General features: G+C 39.3%; 1 protein-coding gene across 4 annotated transcripts in view; it reads right to left on the bottom strand.

The window, feature by feature from the left end:
- The window catches only part of Lrmda (leucine rich melanocyte differentiation associated), a 1,009,463-nt gene that overhangs the window by 196,576 nt on the left and 787,934 nt on the right, over window positions 1-24,953 (bottom strand). For all 4 annotated transcript variants that reach the window (XM_010607471.3, XM_010607465.3, XM_010607481.3 and 1 more), the window contains one exon: window positions 5,086-5,170. In XM_010607471.3, coding sequence (XP_010605773.1) covers window positions 5,086-5,170 — 85 coding nt within the window. The remainder of the gene's footprint in view (window positions 1-5,085; window positions 5,171-24,953) is intronic.

A 24,953-nucleotide genomic window follows, 5' to 3' on the forward strand; every position in this document is an offset into this window, starting at 1 on the left:
AAGACTGTACAGTATAAGCATCAGAAAAAAAATACAATTCAGGAATACTCACTGGGCTTGTAACTAAACTGTGAAATGTATATGTAGGAAACATTAGAATAGGATCCTCAATAGGACAGCTGTTGGTGAAGTAGAATTATGGTAGACGTACCAGCTTCTCTGTTACCACATCTCCCAACAATCTTCTCTAAGACCTTGGGAGGACCTGTAAACTACATTTTCCAGAGTTCCCTCCAGTGTATGAATTTAGGCTAGAGCCCTCCAAAACTGAGGCACTGGAATATGATTTCAAAATCTGGATAGAAGAAAGACAAGGACAATGAAAAAAAAATGCATGCATACCTGCAATGTGGGAACTACTTGAGAGTCACATGCCTACCTTCAGATTGAGAAGAACAGTAGGAGATTTCCTAAGTGTTCCTGAGATATGACAAAACTTTGTGGCAAGTTCTTGAGGATCACTACCCTCGATGTTGGTGAGAAGCCATAGCCCAAGCTCAGGATAGTCACCCCTGATGAACAGTTTTGAGTAGTGCTTCTTACTGCACACTTTTTCTCTTCCCCCCAGCACAATGTCACCATTGTCCCTACCTATAGTGAATTAGTGTGTCCTGTGTGCAGGATGAATGTCAGGAATTACACAGGAATCAAGGGCATAGAGCTTTGGGTTTTTTCCCTTGTTTTTGTCACTAAGTGGCTCCAATCACCCCCAGCAATTTTCAGTGTATTCCTCTGTTGAGTGGGAACAGTAATATTTACCTTCCCCATTATTTTTCAGGTCTTGAGAATACATGTAATATGGCCTATACTCTTAAGTAGAAATTGTTTCTCTCAAAGATGCAATGGTCTATATAAAGGTGAATTCTATTAGTAATAGTTACCAGACAGAGTGGCCATGTCTGGTACACTAAGGTGTGTCCTGTCCACATAACATATAAAAAGACATTTCTCCAACAAATATGTCAACATTCTTCATTACATGATCGTCACTGAGGACATAGTGCCTACACCGCTACTAGGGAACACCAACATAGACCCATACCTGTCATATTCCAAAGATATGCTGAGGCCTAAGGTATCATTCAGAGGGATTTCACATGGACCTTTCTAAATTCCCACCTACACTCCAACCCTTCTCTGTCTCAGAGGCTAGCCCTATCTTTAAGAGTATCTGTTCTAGGAAAATAATATCATCGGTTGCTCAAATTCATCTTGTTCCCCTCCCTACTGTCAAGACACTGACGTTTTAAAAATGCAACATTAAAGTAATCATCAACTTGAAAGTTATGCTTTGTGGATAAACGCTGTGCGGCAGTGAATCAATAGACATGGGTTCATTCCCAATAGTATGAGCTTTTGGAAAGAAAGGAGTTGAAACTGAGATGCCGAGTCTAGTCCTTCCATTTACTATGCTCACCCTTAAAGAAAGACGGGTACTATGTCTTACATGCAGCTGAGTGACCTCATAGAAAAATCGAAAGATACTAGGTCTTTTATGACTTCTTGCTTTTTTTCTGAACAAATATCATATTACTTAGATCTCTGTTATTGTAACAAATACCTGAGGTAGTCAGATAGCAAGAAGATATTTATTTTGGTTCATAGTTTTGGAGATGTTAGTCCACTGTCAGTCAGCCCATTACTTTTGTGCTTGGGGGAGGCCACACATCATGGTAGGACCATGTATGGGGAAACACTTCATGGCTAGGAGAGGAAGGGGTCCTCATATCTGTTCCAAGAGCATAACCCCAATAACCTTAAGACCTCCCACCTGGCCCTACCTCTTAAAGGTCTACCATCTTGCAATAGTCCCACAGGCTGGGAACGATACTTCCAACATGGGCTTCATGGGGCAATTATCTAAACCATAGCAAACATATATTGAACTCCAAATTAGTAGGAAGCCTGCCAAGCACTGCGTATGGTTGTGAACAAATAAACATAATCTTCCCCATTCTGCTTAAAAGCTTATGGCATGTCTCAGAAGACAGTCCAGGAATGTGGACAACTGACCTAATATGAATGTGTAAGGTGGATCAGAGGTATCCAGCTTAGAGCTGTGATATTTAAGCTGATACCCACAGTCTGGGCAGGAGTGAGTGATGGGAAAGAGAAGTTAGACTTAGTACCAGCTCTCATGAGCTTAATTATTTATGAGATCATTAAGATATATAAACCTGATCTCTAACATATAAAGTATAATATGATCAGTTGCACTGAGGAGGTAGAAACAAACATTATAAGTACCCTCAAAAACAGCAAAAACCAACATAGCTCAGATCAGGATAAGTTTCTTCCACGAAGTAGGAAATTCTACACATGTGTATCTCTGTGATGTATGGAATATCTATAAGTACAAATGAAAACACTGAGCCCTTTGTTTCCTAATCATTATTCTAAGCCCAGTCTTCCTTTGCATTTGAATTTATAGTCCTTAGGACATGAATCTTAGGCCTATCATACTTGACACTGGAAGTTACATAAAAGGACAAGAAAAATGTGATGGGATAGAAAAATAGCAATTTGCACATGAACTACTGCCCAACAGTTTTTGTAGTTGTTGGTGCGGAAGGAAAAGAGATTGAGAACTAGGTGAATCAAAAATTATTTTCAAATAGAAGTCCCAGTTAGGATTTTACAGATCAAGTTTCAGCTTTCATGGAGGACTGTACATGGAAGAATTGATGTCACCTGCCTTCATACCATAAAAGACCTTCTGTCCCTTTCTGCAGAAATGTTTGCAAGCTGTTTTCATGGAGGTATTAATAAATGGCATCCAGGTAGTTTAGTGATTTCTATAATCACAAATCAGGAATAATTTCCTTAAATATAAAAAGCAGCATGGGATCAGGTGCTCTTATTCTGGGTACAAAAAAAAATAATGTCTTTCCCCATTTGTTGGTATATGATTCATGGCAAGATGAAATGTGTAAGTCTCTTCTTTTCCCTTCATTGATGACTCTAACCATAATCTAGACTTAATTAACTTTTTTGGTTCTTTAATTGTCTGCTAATAATCATAGGCCTCAAAAATATTGTTTCATGATGCAGACGTATTTTTTTCAACAACCAAGTCCTTCGTGCTGACTGGACAACTGAGGAGTTACACAGTTTTAGAGATACACATCAATAAAATTGATATGTCTGTCACTTGCTACCTTTAAATAACATTCCTACATTTTCCACATTTATGTCGGGCTTTGATATCATCCAAGAGCACCAATTTGCACTTTATCTTAGGCATTTTTTCATATTATAACTATTACTCAAAATATCTTTAAAAACTATGATCTTTTCTTTCACCCCTTCAAGGCTCAGAATTCTCAGATGATATCTATCCTTTTCCTACTGATTTTCATTCATTTGATTGTATCCTCCCATTGTGAAATCTCAACTTCATGGCCAGGCAAACTTTTACAAGTAGACTTGAAATTTATGAGACTTCATTTTCTAAGCAAGACACTAAGCAGACTATGAAATAAAACTACACTTATCCAAATATAAGAAATCCATAAATGAACTCACAAGGATATGATGGTAATTTAAGAATTAATGTTTTGCTCCTGGGGAATACCCACAAAACAGTCTAAGAAAGGAACATGCTCAAGACCCTCATAAGGACATTCGGTGACACAGACCTGTTCATGACTCTCTGAACACAACAACACTGGAAGTTACTTCCTCCCTTTGACTTTGAGAAAAACCAATTTTCACAAAACTGACAGTGAAGGGGACCACAAATGAATTTTAATAACACAAATGAACTTTTAAATGTAGTAACATTCCTTTGATGCCCAGATATCAAATTCAATCACAGGTATACCTGGAATCTTGCATTACCCTCTTGTCTTTACACCCCACAAAGCCTGTGAGTCACCTCTGAGGTCCAGCTCCAGTATTTTCTGAGCACCTCTTCAGCCTTCGTTTCTAGCCATCCATGCTGGGATAACAAAGCCGGGCCGTCCTTATTCAGGGTCCCCTTGTGGACAAAGGGAATATCTTTTCTGAAGGAAACAAATCTGTGATGCCCTCAGTCTATAACTGTTCTTACTTAATCTTGGAAGAGTCACACAGTTCCAAACATAACCAGGATAAAATGGGGTAAACAAGTTTCACCACATGACCTGTTCTTGATCCTGACGATTTCAACTCTGGCAATTACACAGACCCTGCCCAAGCAGGCAGCTAGGGATAAGGTATTTTCAAACGATATTCCTTGTCAGTATTCTGTCCACTTTTGAAACTGAAGACTATAGAGATGGCAAAAAGAATTCAGGGTTTGGAAGAAATGGGTAAACCAAATTAATGTTCTGAGGATCAGAGAATTCAGCAAACTATACACAGATTCCCTTTAATGTTGCCAAGCAAACTGAAATTCCTTTGAGCTGTAACACAGAGTTCATTCATTTTGAAATTACAGATTTCAGCTATTACATTCCCAATCATATTTTTTATAAATATGAGTGAGTTTCTCAATTTCTTTCCATTACTGTTCCTGGAGGGAAGATCTCCTTAGTAATTTTTAAGTACTATAATTCTTTTTTTATGGAAAAAAATCACAAATTATATTACACCATGGATTATAGGTCTCCCATTAGGCTGCCATTACATTCTGGTTAATATAGGTGAAAATCGGTAGGTTTGACAGGTATGGTTTTTCTCATCAAGGACTTAAAAAGCACCATATTCCTTCTGTGTTTATTCTTTTTTTTTTTTTTTTTTTTTTTTTTTTTTTTTTTTTTTTTTTTTTTTTTTTTTTTTTTTTTTTTTTTTTTTTTTTTTTTTTTTTTTTTTTTTTTTTTTTTTTTTTTTTTTTTTTTTTTTTTTTTTTTTTTTTTTTTTTTTTTTTTTTTTTTTTTTTTTTTTTTTTTTTTTTTTTTTTTTTTTTTTTTTTTTTTTTTTGTACCGGGGATCGAACTCGGGTCCTTGCATTTGCAAGGCAGGTGGCGGAACCACTGAGCTAAATCCCCAGCCCCACACCATGTTCCTTCTAAAGTGCCCAGCCAGCAGTAAGGGACCCAGAGATCTGTGTGGCCGAGTGTCCCTCCCATGATCACTGAGAGCAATAAAAACCTGAATTCTTACCTCGGTGACTAGTGAGTTCTCTGGAAGCAGAAGGTAGGGGTGTGTAGTGGTGCTCTGGAGAGGCAGCAACATCCCCACTGGAAGGCTGCGTGATAAAAGCAAATGTCAGTGGAAGCAACACCAAATACTAAATACCTTTGTTTACAAGAAATATCTTCTCAGGATCTGAGTCTGGAGAAAATATCATCCACAGAGATTCATCTTAGGAAGCCAGTGTCGTCTTTGTGGGGATTGATTTCTGGTCAGCACAGGGGAGGGCACAATGCTTTGAGAGGTCTCAGCCATAGGGAAATGGATCTGAAACATGGAGATGTTTTGCTTTTGTAAATGAACTGAAAGGAGATGGAGGAGGAAAAAGAGAGAAGGGAGGAAGGAAATGGCGTAGATTTTAGGGTTTCTATCACAGGCCCTCTCCCAGTCATTCCCACAAAGCAAGCACAGGCTGTGAGCAGATTTCTATGGAAATGAATTAAGGGGCTAAGCTCTGCCCTAGGGTGGATGAGAAAAACAGGGCTTACAGGGGCACAGTGGCATGGAGTCAGGGAAAAGTCAGAGCTGCAAGACTGCAGCATGAAATTGCTAAAGGGAAGGACATAAATTGCCACTGGTTGTGCAACTGAACTTCTGGCTAAGTTAACAGGAGCATTGAGAAATCCATCTGAAACTTGGATTTAGGATACAAATGCTTGGAACCAGTGTGCTTTGGCTTTCTTAGTTTTTGGACTATGGAATATCTGTATATAGATGATGAGATACATTGGGATGGGACTCAAGTCTGAACATGAAATTTATTCATGTTTCCTATACACCTGCTACACAAGCCTGAAAGGATTTCATACAATATTTTCAGTGTGCCTGCATTTTGACTCTAATATATTACATGAAGTTAGGCGTGAAACTTTCCACTTGTGGCATTATGTTGGCACTTCAGAAGTTTTGAATTTCGGGACATGTTGGATTTGGGATTTTCAGATTAGGGATGCTCAACTTGTATAGAGGTTATCAACAAAACACTGTCATTCCAAGGCCCTGAGAAAAAAGGATGATGCTGTTTTACTGTACACAAACATCTCTTTAACTACAAAACTGTGTGAAATATGGCCCAGGATATTAATTCTCTCTCTCCTGAACAATATGTTCTTGGGAGCTAAAGCAGGAAGAAAGTACTGCACTATGGGATGGGTGGTAACACAGTACCAATGGCCAGTAAGTCACATTCAGAGCACAGGTGCCTATAGCAAGAAGTATCACCACTGCAATACTTAACTGAGATTTCTACATCAAATGAAACTTTTTTTTTAATATCCAAAAAGAACATCTGCTAGGATCAAAATCCTAAGCTTACAACCTTTCCAGGCTCCATGAAAAAGTAAATTTCATTAATGCTACATTTTTCTTTCCGGAATAGGAAATGCATTCTATGGGATATATTTGCCCTGCTAGAAGCAGCCCTTTTCTCCAAAGAGATTACCTACATTATGGGAATCAAAACTAAGTAGGAGATTAGACCTACTAGCTAGAAAAATCCTTTAAACTTCATTTCTGACATTTGAGATGTTTGATTAAGCAGGTTTCAGTGGAGACTTACAGAAAGAGTTCTGAGTGGAGCAAAACCAGAAGCTCTGTCCCTAGGTAGAAACAGATTTTAGGGAGCATTTTTTTACTCCAGCTCAAAGGCAAATATAAGGCAAATATGTGGTATTTAAAGCTTGACCCAAGGGTATTGGCTCCAGAAAGATAAAAACTCAGTCACCAAGAAAAAAGTTTTTAAAAGTAGATGAGACCTGTTGTATTTATTATTAGATATTTATGGAGCTGCAAGAATATGGAAGAGTCAGAGATTGGATTAAAATTCAAAAACTACAGTCACCACTGTCTCTCTGCTTGGCATCAAAGATCTTTTATCACCTCTGCATGATGAGGGCAACACAATCTGGGCTTGAAGCAGGACGTGTGAGGTGGTGAACAGGGACTGTCCTTTCACAGTGCTACCATGCTTTCTCCGTAGAAAGCCACAGCTTTTCTCTAATATTTCTGCTCTACCTCATTCTTTAAAAAGTAAAAGTAAAAATGAACCTAAAACCCAATACACTGTATTGAGGTGTTTTTAATCTCTATTTGGGCTACTGACAATTTAATGACAGCCTTTCCTAAAATTACTGGAAGAAACACTACCTTTTAGCAAATACCTCTGATTGTGCAAAACATTAGGGTTCTGTAACCAAGAGTAAAAGAACTAGTTTTTGTTTCCAAGTGTAGGCAAAACAAAATGGTGTGGCTTGAATTTGTCTTGCAGCCATCATTCTAAGCCCAGGAATGTAGTTACTTTTCTGCTCAGTGTTCATTTATAAACTCAAGTCACGGAAAAGAACTAGGAAAAGAGCAATTTTACAAACTATGCCTTCTGGTGGGACTTGTATGGCTCAATGTTTAGGAAAACAACTACAAATCGAGATTCCAAACACCACCTCCTGGACTTGGCTTTTTATCAAAAAGGAGTCTATTTGATCTTGTTTCTAATATTATGCTTAGAAGTACAATTCAGAGAAGCACAATTATGATGTGAAAGAGGTGGACAAGATGCTTTAAATTTACACACTGTCTGCTACAGAATAAAGAACTCTCCCTGAAACGGAAGCCGTAGAGCCACAGTATTTTGAATATGAGATAACGAAAGCATCTGTGGAAAAAATCTGCATAATATTTTCTTTTACCTAGACCAGGACAAGATGCCTAAAATGAGAAAAAAGAAAATGTGGGCAAATCTGAATCTTTAGGACTATAAAGATTTTTCAAATCTTTAAATCCTTGCCAATTTTCCTAACTGCCCACAGCAAGGATTTGTACATTTCACATTTTATTTTTATCTCCTCTTAGAAGACATGTACCACCTCTGCAATAAAATACTAGTATCCAGGCCACATGAATAATGTCCCAAAGTCAATAGACTATAACAGATAAAATAAACAAAAGAAATGTCAGGAATTTCAAAAAAGAGACAAGCTTCAGCTGGGAGACATAAGAAGAGTTGGTCAGATTTGATAATACTAAAGGCTATACAAATTTAAGTGGGGTATAACATTTCAACTGGTCGTACCGGCAAACTGCTCAGTCTCACCGTAGTCAATGCCAGTGAGAATGAAGGGAAATGAAAGCGTTACCTTCTCATCCCTTGCCAGTGGGAACACGCACCGGTTCAGCTGCCTTGCAGAGTAATTTAGCAGCAACTAATAAAATTGAAAATCAGCGCAGCAGTTCCATTTAAAACATATATACTATGGAAAATTTCACACCGGTCTGTAAGTTGAGACATAAAACAATGTTTATTGCGGCATTATTTATAACATTAAAAAAAACTGAAAATAACTTAAGTGTCTGTCAGTGAAGAAAATGGATATATAAAATGCCATATATTCATATGACAGAATAATATTTAGCATTTAAGAGCAATAAATCTGATTTATATATCTCAATTTGAATAGGTCTAAAAATATAGACAGAGTGAAAATGTGAGTTGCCAAATGAAAAACGTAGTATAATAGTATTGGTGCAAAAACATAGTTCTTTAACTTCATATGTGTATGGACACAGGTAAAAATTATCAAAGAAATGTCCTAAATTTATTTTTAAAAATAGTTTGACTAGGGGGCAGGGTGACAGGACTTGGAGCTCACAGAATGTGAGGGGCATTCGATTTTATACGTGACAATGATTTCTTTCATTTAAGGGACAGATGATGCAAAATGTCAAAATATTAAAAAGTACAAATTTTGGATGGCAGCTATGTACATTCATAATTTTTCTAACTTTCCTACATTTTGGAAATTTCATGACATTAAACATAAAAATCGAAAAAGCAAGGTCATGCCTTACAACTCTGAGTCCTGCAAGCCTATACTGATATGAGTACATAATGCTAGGAAATTTCCACTAATGTTACTATAGTACTTGCATAACAGGGATTAATGCCATCTCTGGTTGGATTTTGGTGATGAAAATATCTCATTTCTGTTTCTTCTGAAGCTACTGAGTGTGACCCATAGAACAGAAAAAGCAGATAATGGGTAAATATGTATCTGCCTGCTGACAAGACTTGAAGTATCCATCCCACCTTTGTAAGTCCTTTTTGCTGAGGATTTGCCAAAGCATCCTGAAGACTTCTTGATTCTTCTCCCATTCACAATTGGAGAATTGCTAATAAATTTTTTTAAAATTCCCATCCATCACAGTAATAGTCACTAATATACTGCACTCTGCAATTTCCATAATGAAAGGAGGAAGTGGGAACGCTGGCCACCTTGTTGGGAAAGATTCAGTGAAAGTACAGCGTGTTCTATGACAGACTTGCACGGTGAGAACTTCACTTGGTGAAAACGGAAAACGCATGTCTTCAGACAAATGTCTCACATCCCAGGCTCTTCCCATGGGTGCAGGCAATGTAAACTGCAGTCCAGGGGATACTTGTGAACATCACAGATGCAGGCAAGGAACATGATACAGGCCACAGGAAAGACGATTGGCAGGCTTCGAAACAAGAAGGGAGCAGCTACAAAGTTGTTTAATGGCCATAAATCTCCCACTATTTTTCACAAAATACCATCTAAGACCACAGCTCCACAAATCATTCCCCATCACTCAGCTCAAGTGGAACGCTTTGGCACGCTCACTCACCCTTAAATCATATACCGCATAAAGTGATCCCAGGTCTGGGAAATTTGTCAGCCTCTTTCAAGTAGAAGCAATCTTCACTTTTCATCACAATTCATTCCCTGAAACCATGGCATAAAGCTGACTCTTCTAAAAACATTTATTTTTTTCTCTCAGAAGAAAATGCATCACTCATGTAGTTATCAAGTATTTAGTAACTACCTCATACACGCCAGGGCCTGTACTGAGGATATCAACACAAAGAAAATGAGGATCTGGTTGCATTCCCAATGCTTCAAAAACTAATAATCAGGGTATGATTAATATTGATTATGAAGAGAAATCAAACCATGGCCTCCCATATTCTGAATTAACACAAAATGTTGTCGCTGTCCTCTATTTTGACATCTATCAGCAGTAACTAATTATATCCTTACTTGTTTCTCATTTATACTAATGAGAGTTCTTGGAATTAACTACATTAACTTGCTGAAATGAACTGTATTATTAAGCTTCATATCCAACTTACTGCCAAAAATACAAGAAGTCCACACATGATTACTCAACAATGACAAAAACAAAATCTTTTGAAAGCCAAAGGTAAAGCTATATACCCATCATTATGATTCAATCTGAAAATGTGAGCCCTGTTGCCAGAATCAGAGTAGAAGGCCTTGCCTGACCTGACGGATGACATTAGAGAAGGTAAGAACCAGGCTGCAGCGTGAGACTTCCAGTCCTGCTCCACATAGGAGCACACAATGAGTTTCGTTGTGAAGTAAGAGATGGACTGAGTTGGGAATGATACCCAGGTCTATCTTGTCCCGAGACATATGCCAAAAAACTGGAGGGAAAAAAATTAAAAGTGAGGTAGGGATGAGGGTGAACTTATAACCAAGAAATCAGAAAAGGTTCCATTGGGGCAGGGGCAAAACCTGAACATGTCAGCTGAGCGAGGGTGAGGGGAAAATTCAAGTCAGAAGTCATTCAGAGAAGATACAGGTTGGGATCTTGTTTTTATCTGATCTGCAGGGGGCCCAATTCTGCCACTGCCCAGTCTGGCATGTGGCTCAGAGTACTTATTCACAAATATTTATGTAAGGGAGGGAGGGAGCAAAGTAGAGACAAATAGAACCAGGAAAGGGAAAAAAGGAAGGAAGATCTGTGGCTTGGGCATTTTATGCGCTGCTACTTAAGTAATCAAATCATATACTGTTACGAGTTACCAAACAAGAAATCCTCACAAATCACTGAGAGAAGTGATTTCCAAAATATGTTTAGCTGATACTTTCATGATGGAATAAAAATGAAAACAATCTAAATATCGCACATTATGGAAATTTCATTTTCTATGGTAACCAAATAAAACTTTTAAGAATCAGGGAGAGCGAAATATGCAGAAATGTTTGCAACATGATAGTAAATGAATACAGTAAATATTAAAATAACAGGTTGCAATCTCACTTTACATTTACAATCAATATAAGTTAATAAAGATCAAAAGATGTTTGTTAGCACCGTAGTTACAGGTGGTATGACTTTTCAAAACTTTAAATAGTACTTCTTCTTGCTATTTAAAATACTGAGAGCCTCAAAACCTTACTTATATACCAGTGCTGATACGAAACCCACATTCCCAGAAGCATTTCTCAAATCAGAGGTTGAGGAGAAGTGGGAGGGGAGGAAGGAGGAACACCAGGAGTTATGGAGAAAGGGAAGAACGGGGAAGAAAAGGGCTGAACTGTGAGAGAGGAGCCAGGAGCTCTTCAATCTAGACTAGGTGCTAAAGGTCTCCCAATGTACACAATATGTCCTGTTACTCTCCTCATTTGAAAAAGAAAAAGAAACCTGAGATATAGAAAAGATAAATACAAATCCAAGCACAAATTAATACACAGGCCTTTTACATACATCATCCCATTCATTCTGAACAATGTTATGATGCAAGTACCATGACTATTACCATTTTACAGATAAGGCAACTAAAAATTTAAAGAGAGGTTACTGACTTAGCAAATGACACCTGCATAATCTCTGCAAAAGTTGGAATTCTGAACATCATAGCCTGATTTCATAGCCTAATCTCAACCACTAGACAAAGGTGCCTGGCAAAGAAAACTCTCCTGGATTTATTTAGTATCAAATAAAGGCAGGCAATATTTTGTATTTGAGATAGGATTCAATACATAGTAATATGAAACATGTTCCCCGGCCTGGTCTGTAGATAAGAATGTCGGCTTATCCGTTAATAAATAAGATAATTAGCTATACAATGTGGACATGAATCCTTCTCATCTCTCTTGCCTTTTGGCTCGTGTAATGAGTGCCGTGCTGGAATCAATGTTTATCAGATCATAAAAACTAGTGGCCAAGATTTCAAGAATTTTGTCTATCACTTGTTAAACACAGACACTATTTAAAATTAAGTTAAATTATATGTGCTTATAGTTGAATGAATTGTCTTTAAAAGAAAAGATACTATTTAAAGACGTATCACTTCCTAATTACAAAATTATACTTTTTTCCAGATAAGGTCTTTCTAAGGATCAAGGCTAGGCTGGCTTTGAACTTACTATGTATCCCAGGCTTCAAACTTGAGATCCTTCTGCCTCGGCCTCTTGAGAGTTGGTGTTATAGCCATGCACCACCACATTGGCTTCAGAATTATGCTATTAATGCTATTGAAATTATCTGATTCATAGCTATGTGGTAGAAATACTATATGATGCTGTGCTATATCTTTCTAACTCTTCAGCTTGACATGGGCCATAGTGAAATGAAAGTATTTGCAGCAGAAATTGGCAAATGCTACAAAATAGGATTTGATTTACTCGCTTGTTGATTTCCTACACTTCAGAAAATGCTGGAGAAAATATTAACGATTCAGATTAAACTTAATTGGACATTGTGTCTACAACCATTGGTTGTTAATGGCACAAAAATGAGTAAATAATCTGCTAGTACTCAAAAACTATTAACTAGGTCACAAGAACTAGCTCATAGTATAAATAAGTAAAGATCTGACATATTTATTAAAGAAACAACTATCAACTTTTATTCCTGTTGGAAATAAACTTGTCATCTGCAATTGTAGATAACTGATACAAGAGTTTTGCCAAAATCATTGAAAGCATTCTGAGAGAACTAAGCGGTTGTATAGAATTTATAATAAGAGTATTACACAATTAATTTTTATTTGTCAGTGGTGTTCTATACATTCTTTATATCAGTAAAATTGCAATAAATTTATATAGACTGTATATGTATACTTTTTCATCAACCTGGCCATTAAATATTTATCAGGATACCGCTATAACTTGTTAAGTAATATCCGAAGTGTATTTTTCTAGAGACAAAGGGACTGTTTTGTGTTTTATGAATGGATAGCACAGTATTAAAAAAAACTAAGCCTCAAGGATTCTGTTCTTGATTTATCAATAACTCGTATATCATCTTTTCCTCCCTTCTCCCTTTTCTTTGATCCTCTACTGGCCAAGATTTAGAGCCATCGTCTATCTGGCTGCATGATCTTGAGCTTTCCATTTAAATGACTTAAGCCATTACTTCTCTGACTTAGAAATAATGACAATGACAGTCATAATGGTGAGGAGGAGGAGGACAGCAACACTTCCCATCTAGGACTTTGTAAAATAATTTCCAAGAATTAGTTTATACAATCTTCATAACTATACCACGAAAGAGTTACAATCCTGGATTTGTTTTATAGATGAGGAAACAGAGGACCGGTGAGATTAAGAAATTTACAAGGACCTCTTTAGGTTTTTGGGTCACAGGTGCATGGCAGAGATGAGAAACAAAATACAGGAAAGCTGCCTCCAGTGGCCACTGTCTTAACTATGAAAAGGCTATCCTGCCTCTCTACATCATAAAGGTCAAGATTACATAAAGAGACAATGATCTTACTGAATCATTAACTATCAGCTATGATTTCTTTTTTTGCTTCTAATTTTATCTATTCAACTAGACTTTAAATTTCTAACAAGGTAGACTGATGGCTTTTCCCCTCCTTCATGGTAGCCACAACAGAGACTTGAATATACTTTGGGATTAAATGTTTATTGTACCAATGCTCTTTGTTCTTCACTTCTTGTGCACAGGAGGACCACAGAGAGCCTTGCAGGAGGAAAAGTAGTAAGATTTCCTAACCTGGATCATCAGGATGTTGCCACAGATTCTCTACTTTGCCGTGATGGTCCAGCAATCTGTAATCAAAAGCTACACGTGGCATTTCTCATCTTGGTATGCTGGACTGTCTTAGAAAAAAATATTATGTCATGGTAGTCCTAGAGGCTTGATTTATTTTGGCTTAAAAGAAGGAACTTGCCTCATGTGTCTCTCTTCCTCTTACAGAGTTTTTTTATTCTCCGGGGCTGCAGGTCAAGTCTGTCCTTGGAACCAAAGTAGTTTTCCAAAATGAGGTGAAGCCAGCTCTGTCAAGCTGAGCCAGATCTGCTGTCAGTGCCTTTCCCAAGTACATCAGACCCTCTGCTTGTAAAAATAAATTGATACCAATGCAAGAAATTTATTAGGAGATGACAGCCTGGTTCATAATGGAAATATGGAGAAAACATCATCCTTCAAAACTGACAGTTTATCCATCATGCCTCAGATTCCTGAGATATAAGCAGACACTGTCACATGCAATCCGCTGAGGACATGTCTTCTTGGATTTCCTTATGACAGGAAACTCTGAAATAATCCAGAAGAAGGGAAGGACTTGCTCTGCCCTTAATGTGCTCAGCCATAAATTTTTAGCCTTCGCAGAAGAAACATGTGGCCAAGGCAATGAATGATGGAGGAAGTCAGGAGGCCTGGAATTCTCAAAGGCCCCTTCTTTTCTCTCAGGGGTGACGAACTGGGACAGGGGGTCAGAGAGCATTCCTGCCCCGCTGTGAGGGACATCAATACCCTGCTATGTGTAAGCAGAGCCAACAGGTGGCAGAACACTGCTGCATACGTACCACAACTGGCTCTGCCGGAAGTTTGGGGGCCAGGTCATCTTGCCCTGTACACTTTCCCACTGTGTCTGTTCTGCTTAGCTTGTTATTTGTATTGATAAACTTGAGACAATTTAGGAGGGCTATTTTAATTAGGTATAAGTACAAGAATATTTGTGGGGATCACAAGAGGCCTGCTCTTTGAAGGCTTAATGAGGCGACCTACCCAACCTCGGATGAAATAATTGTGTATTGTATTAAAAGCCGCTTTTGAAAATGTAATCGTAGTAGTAAGTTGGAATGAAATGAACACGGCATTAAAAGACAAAAAATATTCACTGCCAACATCATGGGGCCTTAAAATATTTAAGTGCCAAACTTACATTCTTTGGAGGTTTGCTGAATGTTGCTACAGCTAGGACACTTTTTTAATGAGATACATACATACTTTTCATATTCACAGATCTTTCATCATGAAAACAAAGACATAAGTGTGAAAGAGGAACCCAGAGAAAGCAAGGACAGCCTTAATGGCTTTATATTCTTAATTCACTCTTTATACTGGAAAAACTAAAGGCATGGAAATTGCACTTCAATGTGAATAATGTACAAGGAATCACTGATATCAGTTGCTATCAGATTAAGACATAGACTCCATCAGCATAAATATGATAGCCAAATAAATTTGGGTTTTCTTGTATTTGTTGTGTTACATGGATATGAATAAGAAATGTGTGTTCTTGGGTTGCATAAACACAGGGTCAAATACTGGGTTTTGATCTACTCCCCAGAATGAATCCCAAAGAACAGCAGTGAAATAAATTACATGTTTATGCAGTCCATATTCATAGGTACTAATGTTTGAAACACAGAAGTGGATCATTAATTCTTAGACTCACAATCCTTCTTTAAATGTTCTCAGTCTCCAAAAAGGCAAATGAACTTCTAATTGTTCACATTTATTTTGTCCAAACTTCCTGATTCCGTCTCAAGAAAGACCTGAAACTCTGTTGACTTTACGTGTCCAATTTAAAAATATCTGTGTTTTCTTCTTGCTTTCTCTCCAAGTGCGTGTCAACATGCCCCAGCATTCATCCAGTTTCTTCCAATATTAGTGGAAAACAAGCCATTTTTCAGTTTAATGAATAGCATCAGTGTCTGCCTTTTAACCAAAAATGTGACCTTAAACTTGATGGATCTCACTAGAAGGCACATTTTCAAATTATTTTTCTATTGGAGGTTATGAATATCATTTCCCAAATTATTGTGACAGCTGTAGGGGGAAGCCCGCATCACAGACACAGCAGCTTAGGAACAAAATTACCTCTTTCGAGCCTCATGCAACAAGAGAAGAGCCATCCATGTAAAGCAGCTGAGATTCTCATACTTTCATGTTACTACCATTTTTGTTTCCACATCACTCTAAACTGTGGAGGCGAAGGCTGAGCGTTACGGATTCAAAAAAACTCCAAGAGGACATCTGATATATCTTCCTTATTAAGGATGATGGAGTGTAATTGATGTGCCTGGTGCTCGGCCAATTCCAACTTCTGGAGAATGCTGCTTAATGTGCGGACATTATTTTTGGACTACTGAATGCCAGGAAATAATGAGCTGGCATTCAGCTTTGGTGAATAAGACCCTGAATTTTCATCTAAAAGCAGTTTTGAGTTATTGCTGTAGATAAGGTGCAACTGCGCAAGGGAATTTTATCCATGTTTCTCCCATGAATCATAAATGAGGAAAAAAAATTACAGTCTAAATTGCACTTAAAAGGAATAAAGTCTTTTCATGTCATACATGATTTATCAAAATGATCTCATTTTAAGGGTACTGTGGTGTATCTTGATTAATCACATTACGGAGTGTGATGAATGGCCTCTTTAATGGTAACACAGGATTTATTGGCAACATCCCGACTCGAACCAGAAGGGTAAGAAGTAAAATATACAATAGATAACTAATGCAGATAGGGTGTCAGTAATGCTCTGACTTGTCTCAACATTCTATCAGGAGCTTCAGTTTTGGGACATTGTGAAACCACCAAGCAGAGGCAAGGGAACGAGCTGTGTAATAGGAACTTAGGTTCCAATCTAACCGTTCTCTAACTGGTTACAAGATAAGTAATGTCGCTCGGCTGGACCACAGAAAGCCAGTCAGTGTCTGCGAAATCTGGACAAATCTTGCAAATTCCCAGTAGGAAGACAGAGAGCGCCTTTCGAGATCAGCGCTCCCTGCCCTTTCGCCCGATTTCAATATCCTCTTCACATTTCACTTTAATATCCTCAATGCCTTCTTTTAAAGCCTGTTCCCACTAATTTCCTCCAAGGCTGACAGATCAGAGGCTTGCCTCGAACTGTTCCTTTAGAGCGGAGGAGCCGTCCTCATAATCCCGCTGCTTGTCCGCAATTAATCCTTCCAGTTGCCACATTATTAACACCACCACCCACAGACGGAGGAAGCTCCGACCCACTGGACACCGGCTCCCGAAGTAGCTTCAAAGGTGCCAATCACACCCGCGTCAGAAAGGTGCCTGCTGTCAGCATCAGAGGCTCCCGTCCTCCCCGCTGATCAAACATTCTTCCTCAGAAGATTAATTCAGAGTCTCCGCCCATTTCCTCCCAGATCCTCTTTCCCTTTTTGGTTTACCCAATGATCCGTCTTTGCCTCAAAAGGGGAAGCCACGGATAATAGAAGCCCTTTCAAAACAAAAGCTGGGCAAAGGCAAATTTAAATCCCAGCTGTTATCAACTTTTTTTTTAACCCATTTAAACATCTTAAAGCAGTGAGGATTAGGGCCTGGTCTGAAATGCCATTCTTTGATCAAAGACCCCAAGACTTTACACAAACATAATCACAAGGTGATGGAGGCCGCTCTGAAGGCAGAATTGATTTGTTTGACTGTGGTGCTTAGGATGGGCAGAGAAGCCAAGCCACACACTTATTTTCCTAACTCCCAATGTATGTATGGCCAGGCCAAGTGACATAGAAATTATAAATTTTTTTCTTGCCACGTCTTAATTGGAGCAGTCACTTGCAGATTCAGACACAGCTGCCAGGAGAGGGTGGAGGAAGAAGGGGACCATGTGGGAAAGGGTACTCATTGTGGCCTTTCCTTCTTGGGACAGGGAGGTGAGAACCAAGTGTCTCCATTGTCTTTGGCACAAAGGAGACTTCACAGAGAGAAAGTCATGTTGCTGTTGGTCAGTTCTCCTGGAATCTTCTCCAGTCACTTAGTACTGGTCTTAGTCTAAGGAAGGAGACTTAGGAGGAGAAAGGAGCAGGGCTGAGACTGAGAGCCAGTGAACAGGCATCACGTGGTCTGGTCCCACACTATCCACTAAACTCTTCCCACACAAGACAACAGGACTGACTTAGAAATGTTTAGTGTGAAGGATGAAGGGATCACTGAAAGTCTCATGTACATGAGGCATCTTTATAAACAGATCAATTAGGCTTTCAGTTTTGGATTTGAGCTTTTTAGGGGCTTTTGGATGGTGTGGTCGGTTTATTACACAACAAGAGGACCCATTAGAAAGTAGAATTAAGGTGTACACAGCAATCAATGACTTATAGGACACCAGGAGTACCACTTCCACATTTCTAGGATAGGCTGTAGAATTTTCCTTGTTGAACAATTCAGGGGAAAAGATTATTTTGTTGATTGTAATGAAATCTAACTCAAAGCACATTAGGGAAATAAACAGGAAGGTAGAGGCAGAGTGAGGCCAGTGTGCAAAGTTTCAGACACAGTTGGATCCTGGTGCTCAAACTTATCATTCAGACGCTCTAGCTCTTCACTTGGTTTCTTTGCTAATTTCTCTACATAGTAACCTCCCAGGAGCTCCGGGAAGTGCCTTACCATCTTCAAAGATGCTTCTTTTTCCTGAAAGTTCCAAACAAAATCTGGTTTGTGTTATAGGTCCATTGCAGAAAGGATCCTCCTGCCAAGGAAAATGAACACTCTGCCCAGCTGGTCCTGTATCCTGTGCCCATGCCTGGTGCTGAGAGAATGTCTGGCATTCCCCACGCCCTGTTGATGGGACACCAATTCCCCCGAAGGACATCTATGGGGTGTCTATTCAAAGGTGTAGGTTTAAAGTACACTGAAAAATCCAAAACAGTGAATTCCCCTTCAATAACAGACAACCTTTCATGCAGCCCCTTCAAACATCACCTGGCCACCTCTGGGCCTCACTGAACTCCATAGCCCAAACTTTAGTCAACTTTTACAACTAAAAGCCTTCACATCCTGCAAAATCTTCCCCATAAAGTCTTCTAAGAATTTTATACTTTTAAGGCTCTCAGCTGTTCTCAAAGAGCTTTAACATACAACTATTTTTTAATAAACTGGGGTGTCTCACAGAAGATTAAAAACAGCAACACGTATCTAAAAGGAGCAGCAAGAAGGGTGGTAAGAAAGGGAAGCTGCCAGGGTCACAGTGTGACATGGAAAAAATAAACCAGCAAACTAGACTAAGAACTAAACCATCAGATACCATCATAGACCTTTGGAGGGATGACACCCTAGCCCCCTGCATTCTTCCACCTATACATCAACAGGACAAAGTGAGACTCAGTGTAGGATTTTCAGTGTAAGTCAGGAATTATATAGTAGATATAGTTACTAATTAACACGTATCAAGCAGCTTTTGGCATCTGTCCCTGGGATGAGACCACACTGTCCTTTTGTCCACAATAACCCAAGAGAATGAGGCCAGTTTGAAAGAACAGTGCAACAACTCCTCCAAGAACAACATTCTTAAATTTTATCATAATCTATGTAAATGTCAAATGTCTAGGGAGATGAATTCTAGTGCATGCTGCTTATTTTCCAAAGGAATTTCTCTGTTATTCTGCTGCTGGGCTCCCTTTTTACCTCTCCAGCCTATTTCTAAAAGAGATGTCAAGTATGCTTGCCCTGAATACAACTGAAATCCAGGTTCACTGCTCTCTCAGTGGATGAGGACACTATGTCCTGGGCCATTTAGGGGATTCTCTGACCATCTGTGTCCTGTGTGAACTAGGATGGGACCCGGGCAGAATTAGAACTGGCTGTGATGCCTGAGTTTTATAACTTCCCAGGGATTTACAGGAAGTAGGCAAGACTCTCTCAATGGCATCCACTATGGCAACCAAAATGGGATACATAACAAAGCTCTAGAGGCTGCTGAAAGTGGTCTGTCTACACGACCACTAAATCTAAAGAACTGTGCATCTGGAATTCTGAAAGGGCCAACGCACGAGAGTATGTATGCCTGTGTGTTGAACATAAGGAGTAATAATAAAAAAGACTCCAAGCTCCAAATAAAGCCTTTGTGAGGTGTCAATCCCTAGTTTGCAAGCTTTTCTAGATAAGGATCTTTTCTAGATAAGGAATTTATACTATTAAATATGAATTTTCACAATACTAATGCTTGTCTTATTACAAAATGTAGCAGATATAGTAGAATGGAGTTAATAAAACTGGTGGAAAATGGTCCATACATGATAACATTGTTTAAGAAACAGCCCCAAAATATCTTTTTCCTTTTATTTTATTTTTTAAAATTACCTGATAATCATTCACAGAGCTGTTAACATTTTTATTTAACGATATCTATAACTGTTGACATTAGATGTTTCCTTCATTTAAACATGTATGTGTAAATGTTTCCTTGAGAGATTCCAGACCCATATATATCAATGCTATGTGAGAAATGACAACTAACATTATCATCAGCAAGTCACACCCTTTGCAAGATTTCTAATCATTCTAGCTGTCTTATTCTCCCTCTGGCCAAAGGATAATACAAATTTGATTAAAAACTTTATTTTCTAAAAAACACTACTGCACACCTCTGAAACCTTCAAATTTTTAATCATTTTGTGGCCTGGTGGGACTCAGTCACTGTCTAAGTCTGCTCCTTGAGGCATATCGCCTTCTGGGGTTATGTAAGGATTATGACTGTCCCAATACCAAAAAAAAAAAAAAAAAAAAAAAAAAAAAAAAAAAAAAGAATGATAGAAAGTGGAGGGAAGAAACAGAAAGAAGAAAATATTTGGGTGTTATTTCTCCAATGACTTTCCATCTATAAAAAATACCTTCCCACATTTTCCTGACTCCATTCTACTACACTGTTATGGTTTGGATCTGGAATGTAAACCAAAGGCTTGAGTGCCGAAACCTTGGTCACAGCAATACTCAGAGATGGGGCTTGGGGAAAGTAGGTAGATCATGAGGGCTTTGATCCCACTGGACTAATCTATGGTTTATCGATGAGTATTCCCATCACTGGGACAAAATACTCAACATTCACAATTTAAAGGAGGAGAGGTTTTTACAGGCTCATGACTTTCTAAGAGTCACTCCATGTTCAGCCAGCTCTAAAGCAGGAATTCATGGTGGACGGGTGTGGGGGAACAAAGCTGCTCACTTCATGGCAGCTGGGAAACAGTGTGAGGGAACAGCGCCAAAGAGGACCGAGCCATGGACTAGAAATACTGTCTAATACCTCCACGGCCAACACGGAAATGTGCCACACCAATCTTCCCGGTCTCTCTCCAGCCAACCAAGTTGATAATCCAGGTTAACTGCCACAGATGTGCTCATAATTTAGTGGAGTATTTGGAGGTGATGGAAATTTAGTAAGTGAGACCTGGTTGAATGATGTAGATTCTTAAACACATGATCTTGGGGAGTGTTTCTGTCCCTAACCTATTCCTCTCTTTCTTTACTTCCCAGCAGCCATGAGGTAAGCAGTTTTCCTCCACCACACCCTTTTACCATGATCCTTCTGCCTCGCCACAGGCTAAAAGCAAAGAAGGCAGCTTTCCATGGAGTGAATCTTCTGCAAGCATGAGCCAAAACAACTTTTCCTTTCCTGTAAGTTTTTTTGGTTTGTTTTTGAGTATCCGTCACAGCAGTGGAAATCTAACATATGTGTCAACTGTATTTTGTCAAAATTATAAGACAGAAAAACCCATAAGCTCTACAAAATTTCTTTTCCCTTTTAACCACACCTAGGATTCCTAGGCCTGAAAGGTAAACATGGCCGCAGAACCCAAGTCTACCTTCCATAGTTCTTGTGTTTCTATTTTAACCTCATATTTATGACAAGTCACAGCGGGGTTGACCACACTACGGCAAGAAACAAACACACAAGGCAGCAACTCTGATGGTGACAAAGGTCCAGGAGCTAAAAGGACTCGAGAAAGACTGCGGGAACTACAGCCTTTGCTCTGGCCAGTATGAAGCAAATTTCACTATATTTTCCAAGACCGAACCCTTTACTCCCTGGTACCTCCTTTATCAGAGAATGGCTATAGATTTTGGTCATCTGGGTGAGTCTCTTTCAGATAAGATTAAATTCTTTGCCAAGATGCATGATGTCCTTCTGGAAGTGAACCCTTAGACTCTACTGTTAAATACATAAATCTGATTTTATATATATATATTTTTTCATATATATACATATATATATATATATCCTCTGCTTAAAAAATTAAAAAGAAGTATGTAAGCTTTGGGATAATGAAAAGCCCCAAACATGGCTAAGAAGGCCCCCAGCCTTGGCTCTTGCCTTCTTCAGCCTGCCTGATGCCTTCTTCCCCTTCTCCTTGCAAGCCAGGAACTCTTCTTCATGCTCTCTCAGGTTCTGTGCCCCACCTGCCAAGAGATCTTGGCATAGCGTAGAATTTCTTCTTAACCACTTCCTCCAGCATATTCTGCCTGAATGATGCCCCACTCTGCAGTGCCCGTGCCTCTTAAAAGCTGGCTCATAGTAGCTTCTGAATAAATACATGTCAGATACTGAAATAAGGGAATTTAAAACACTGAATGAACAGCATTTCCTTAGCCTGCAAAGATTGATTCCAAAAAGTACATAATTTTCCAGACTTCTGGGTCACCCTATACACTGCCTTCACAGAGATCTCACCTGTTAAGTAGGGGGCACACAGCCTCCTAACGTCACAGTTCCCAGAATGCATGCCCATTTTATTGATTCCCCATAGATGAAAGGACTTGGAGGCACAGGAACACCAAGCCGAAGGAGTTATCCAAAGGCTATCTAGAGCACACAGGTGCAAACTTCCTTCCTGAACCTCAACCTGGTCCACATGTGAGAAGTACAAGCCCTGGGCAGATGTAGCTTCCAAGCTGCAGTAAGTGATGTCAGTCTGGAGCATCTGGGGTTGAGCAGGAGGGAGGTGGGTCCCAGTGATCTGAGTTCACACCCACTGCCTCCAGCTGTCCTTGTGTTATTCCTGTTTTTCTCTCTGGACATTTGTGGTTTTTGATGAATGAGTAAGCAGTAGTTTCATCTGAATGAAGACCCCAGGAGTACAGGTGAGTGTCTTTTAGTCACTGTCTTGCTCCTCTGCTGACCAGGGTGAAGGGCTGGACAGGTTGCTGAAAGCTGTGAAATGGTCCTGAGGGCTGTCCTGGGGAGAAACTAAATTGTAGCACGGCCTCGTGTCACACGGCTGAGCCAGCAGAAGGGGGCACTGTAGTGTAACCTATTTAGGATGCAAATAGAGTGCTTCCTAAACTGCAGATTAAAACTGGCCTGGTTGCCTCTGCTGGGAGGGTCCTACGCAGTTCTGAATGTTGGACTCCTGCTCATCACTGCTCACTGCAGGTCATTAATAGAACTCGGAATGATGTTACTTAATGGGGACTTTAAAAGAAAAGGGATTACCAAGAAAAGGAAAGGAGCAGCAATCTTACTACAAGAAAATTCATCTCTCACCCAGCTCCATCAAGATTTGATTATTCAAGAACACTGGAGTTCAACTATTTTATTAGCTGTAGATTGACAATTATCAACCACAGATGTACTATGCAGTAGAGGATAGAAGAGAGATACTGAAATTGAAGGATGGAGGGACTGAGAGAGGCAGAAAGGGGATGGGAACAGAGTAAGAGGAAGAAAGAGAAAGAAAGAAGATGAAATGGAGGGAGGGAGGGAGGGAGGGAGGCAGTGGGCCCTCTGTGCCCCTGTGTACAACTGAAAGGAGAGACAGCCATCAGCTAAAAGGTTTCATAGACTGTGCCAGGAAAGTGAGCACTGGAGGCTACTGTTCCTCTTCTTGGAGTAACTTTCACAGAAGTAGGACAGAAGACCCAGAAGAAATCCTCCAGCTTCCCAGAACCAGGCCAGCTGGTACTTCGGTTTTATTTTCTGACCAAGTCAGGTGTTCATTCTGCCCAGCTACTTTTCTGTTCCCCTTTACTCTAGCTGATTCCTGTTTTCTTGAACTGAAGCTCTCTAAGACTCATCAAAAACACGATTTAATTACATCTCCAAAAAAAGAGAAAGGGAGGAGTGTAAACATGATTCCTTTTTATCTCCTGATACATCTGGACAAGTAGACAATGTGCTAAAACAAAATAAATCTGCCCTGACAGTCACATCAAAGAGTGCAGCAAGGGGCTTGCAGCTACTTAAAGCACAAGAATGCTGTTGCTAAGCATCGGCCTACAACGTATCAGTCTTTGGAAGAAATGCTTTTTTCTTTCTTTAAGGAGGAGATGAGGAAAGTTAGAGAGTGGGAACCAGACTGCAAAAGAAGATTGGGGATTTTCGGGGATTGTGAAGCTCAAAATGGATTGTGCAGAGAAAGGGGGTTTTGTTGTGCTGTGTTTTCCTTCTGACTATCTTCTGTCTATATTTTTATAAAGGTAGCATGTGGAAAGAGAGAAAGAGAGAGGGATATTTAAAACCATAGAAACAGGTAATCGTATGAAACACTTATGTACAGGTTTACAGCATATCTCATTTCTGTGGATTTCTCAGGATGACAAGAACCAAATGCAAGCTCAGGGTCTGGGGAAATACTGCACATTTACCAGAGTCAAGAGTGAGAAACCCTTAAGTCACCATGATAGAAAATAAATCATCCAACATCATAACTCGTGAACATGTTTTCTTTTTCAAAGGCAGGAAATGGAGAATCTACTCCAACAAACACAACACAAATGAAAACAGAACCTGCCCCATCATCTAAAAACAAGAAACCAAATGGGAACTGTCACGTGGGTGCAATGCAACAACATGAATTTGGCCAGCTGACCCCAAATGCACATAAAGTTTCATAAGCAGAGTATTCACAGTAAAATACAGAATGGAACTGACTGAAACCTGATGATACCTTCAGCATCCTGCCTCTGCCCCCAAAGAGAGGGAAGGAGGTTCTGCAAAATTCAGTCTGATCTTGATTCCCAGTGCTGGCCTTCAGGAGGGACCATCAGAACATCAGAGAGGTTTTCCTCTTCCTACC

The sequence above is a fragment of the Fukomys damarensis genome, unplaced genomic scaffold (assembly GCF_012274545.1).
Source record: "Fukomys damarensis isolate Sample0158 unplaced genomic scaffold, DMR_v1.0_HiC HiC_scaffold_20, whole genome shotgun sequence".
In the NCBI taxonomy this organism is placed as follows: domain Eukaryota; kingdom Metazoa; phylum Chordata; class Mammalia; order Rodentia; family Bathyergidae; genus Fukomys; species Fukomys damarensis.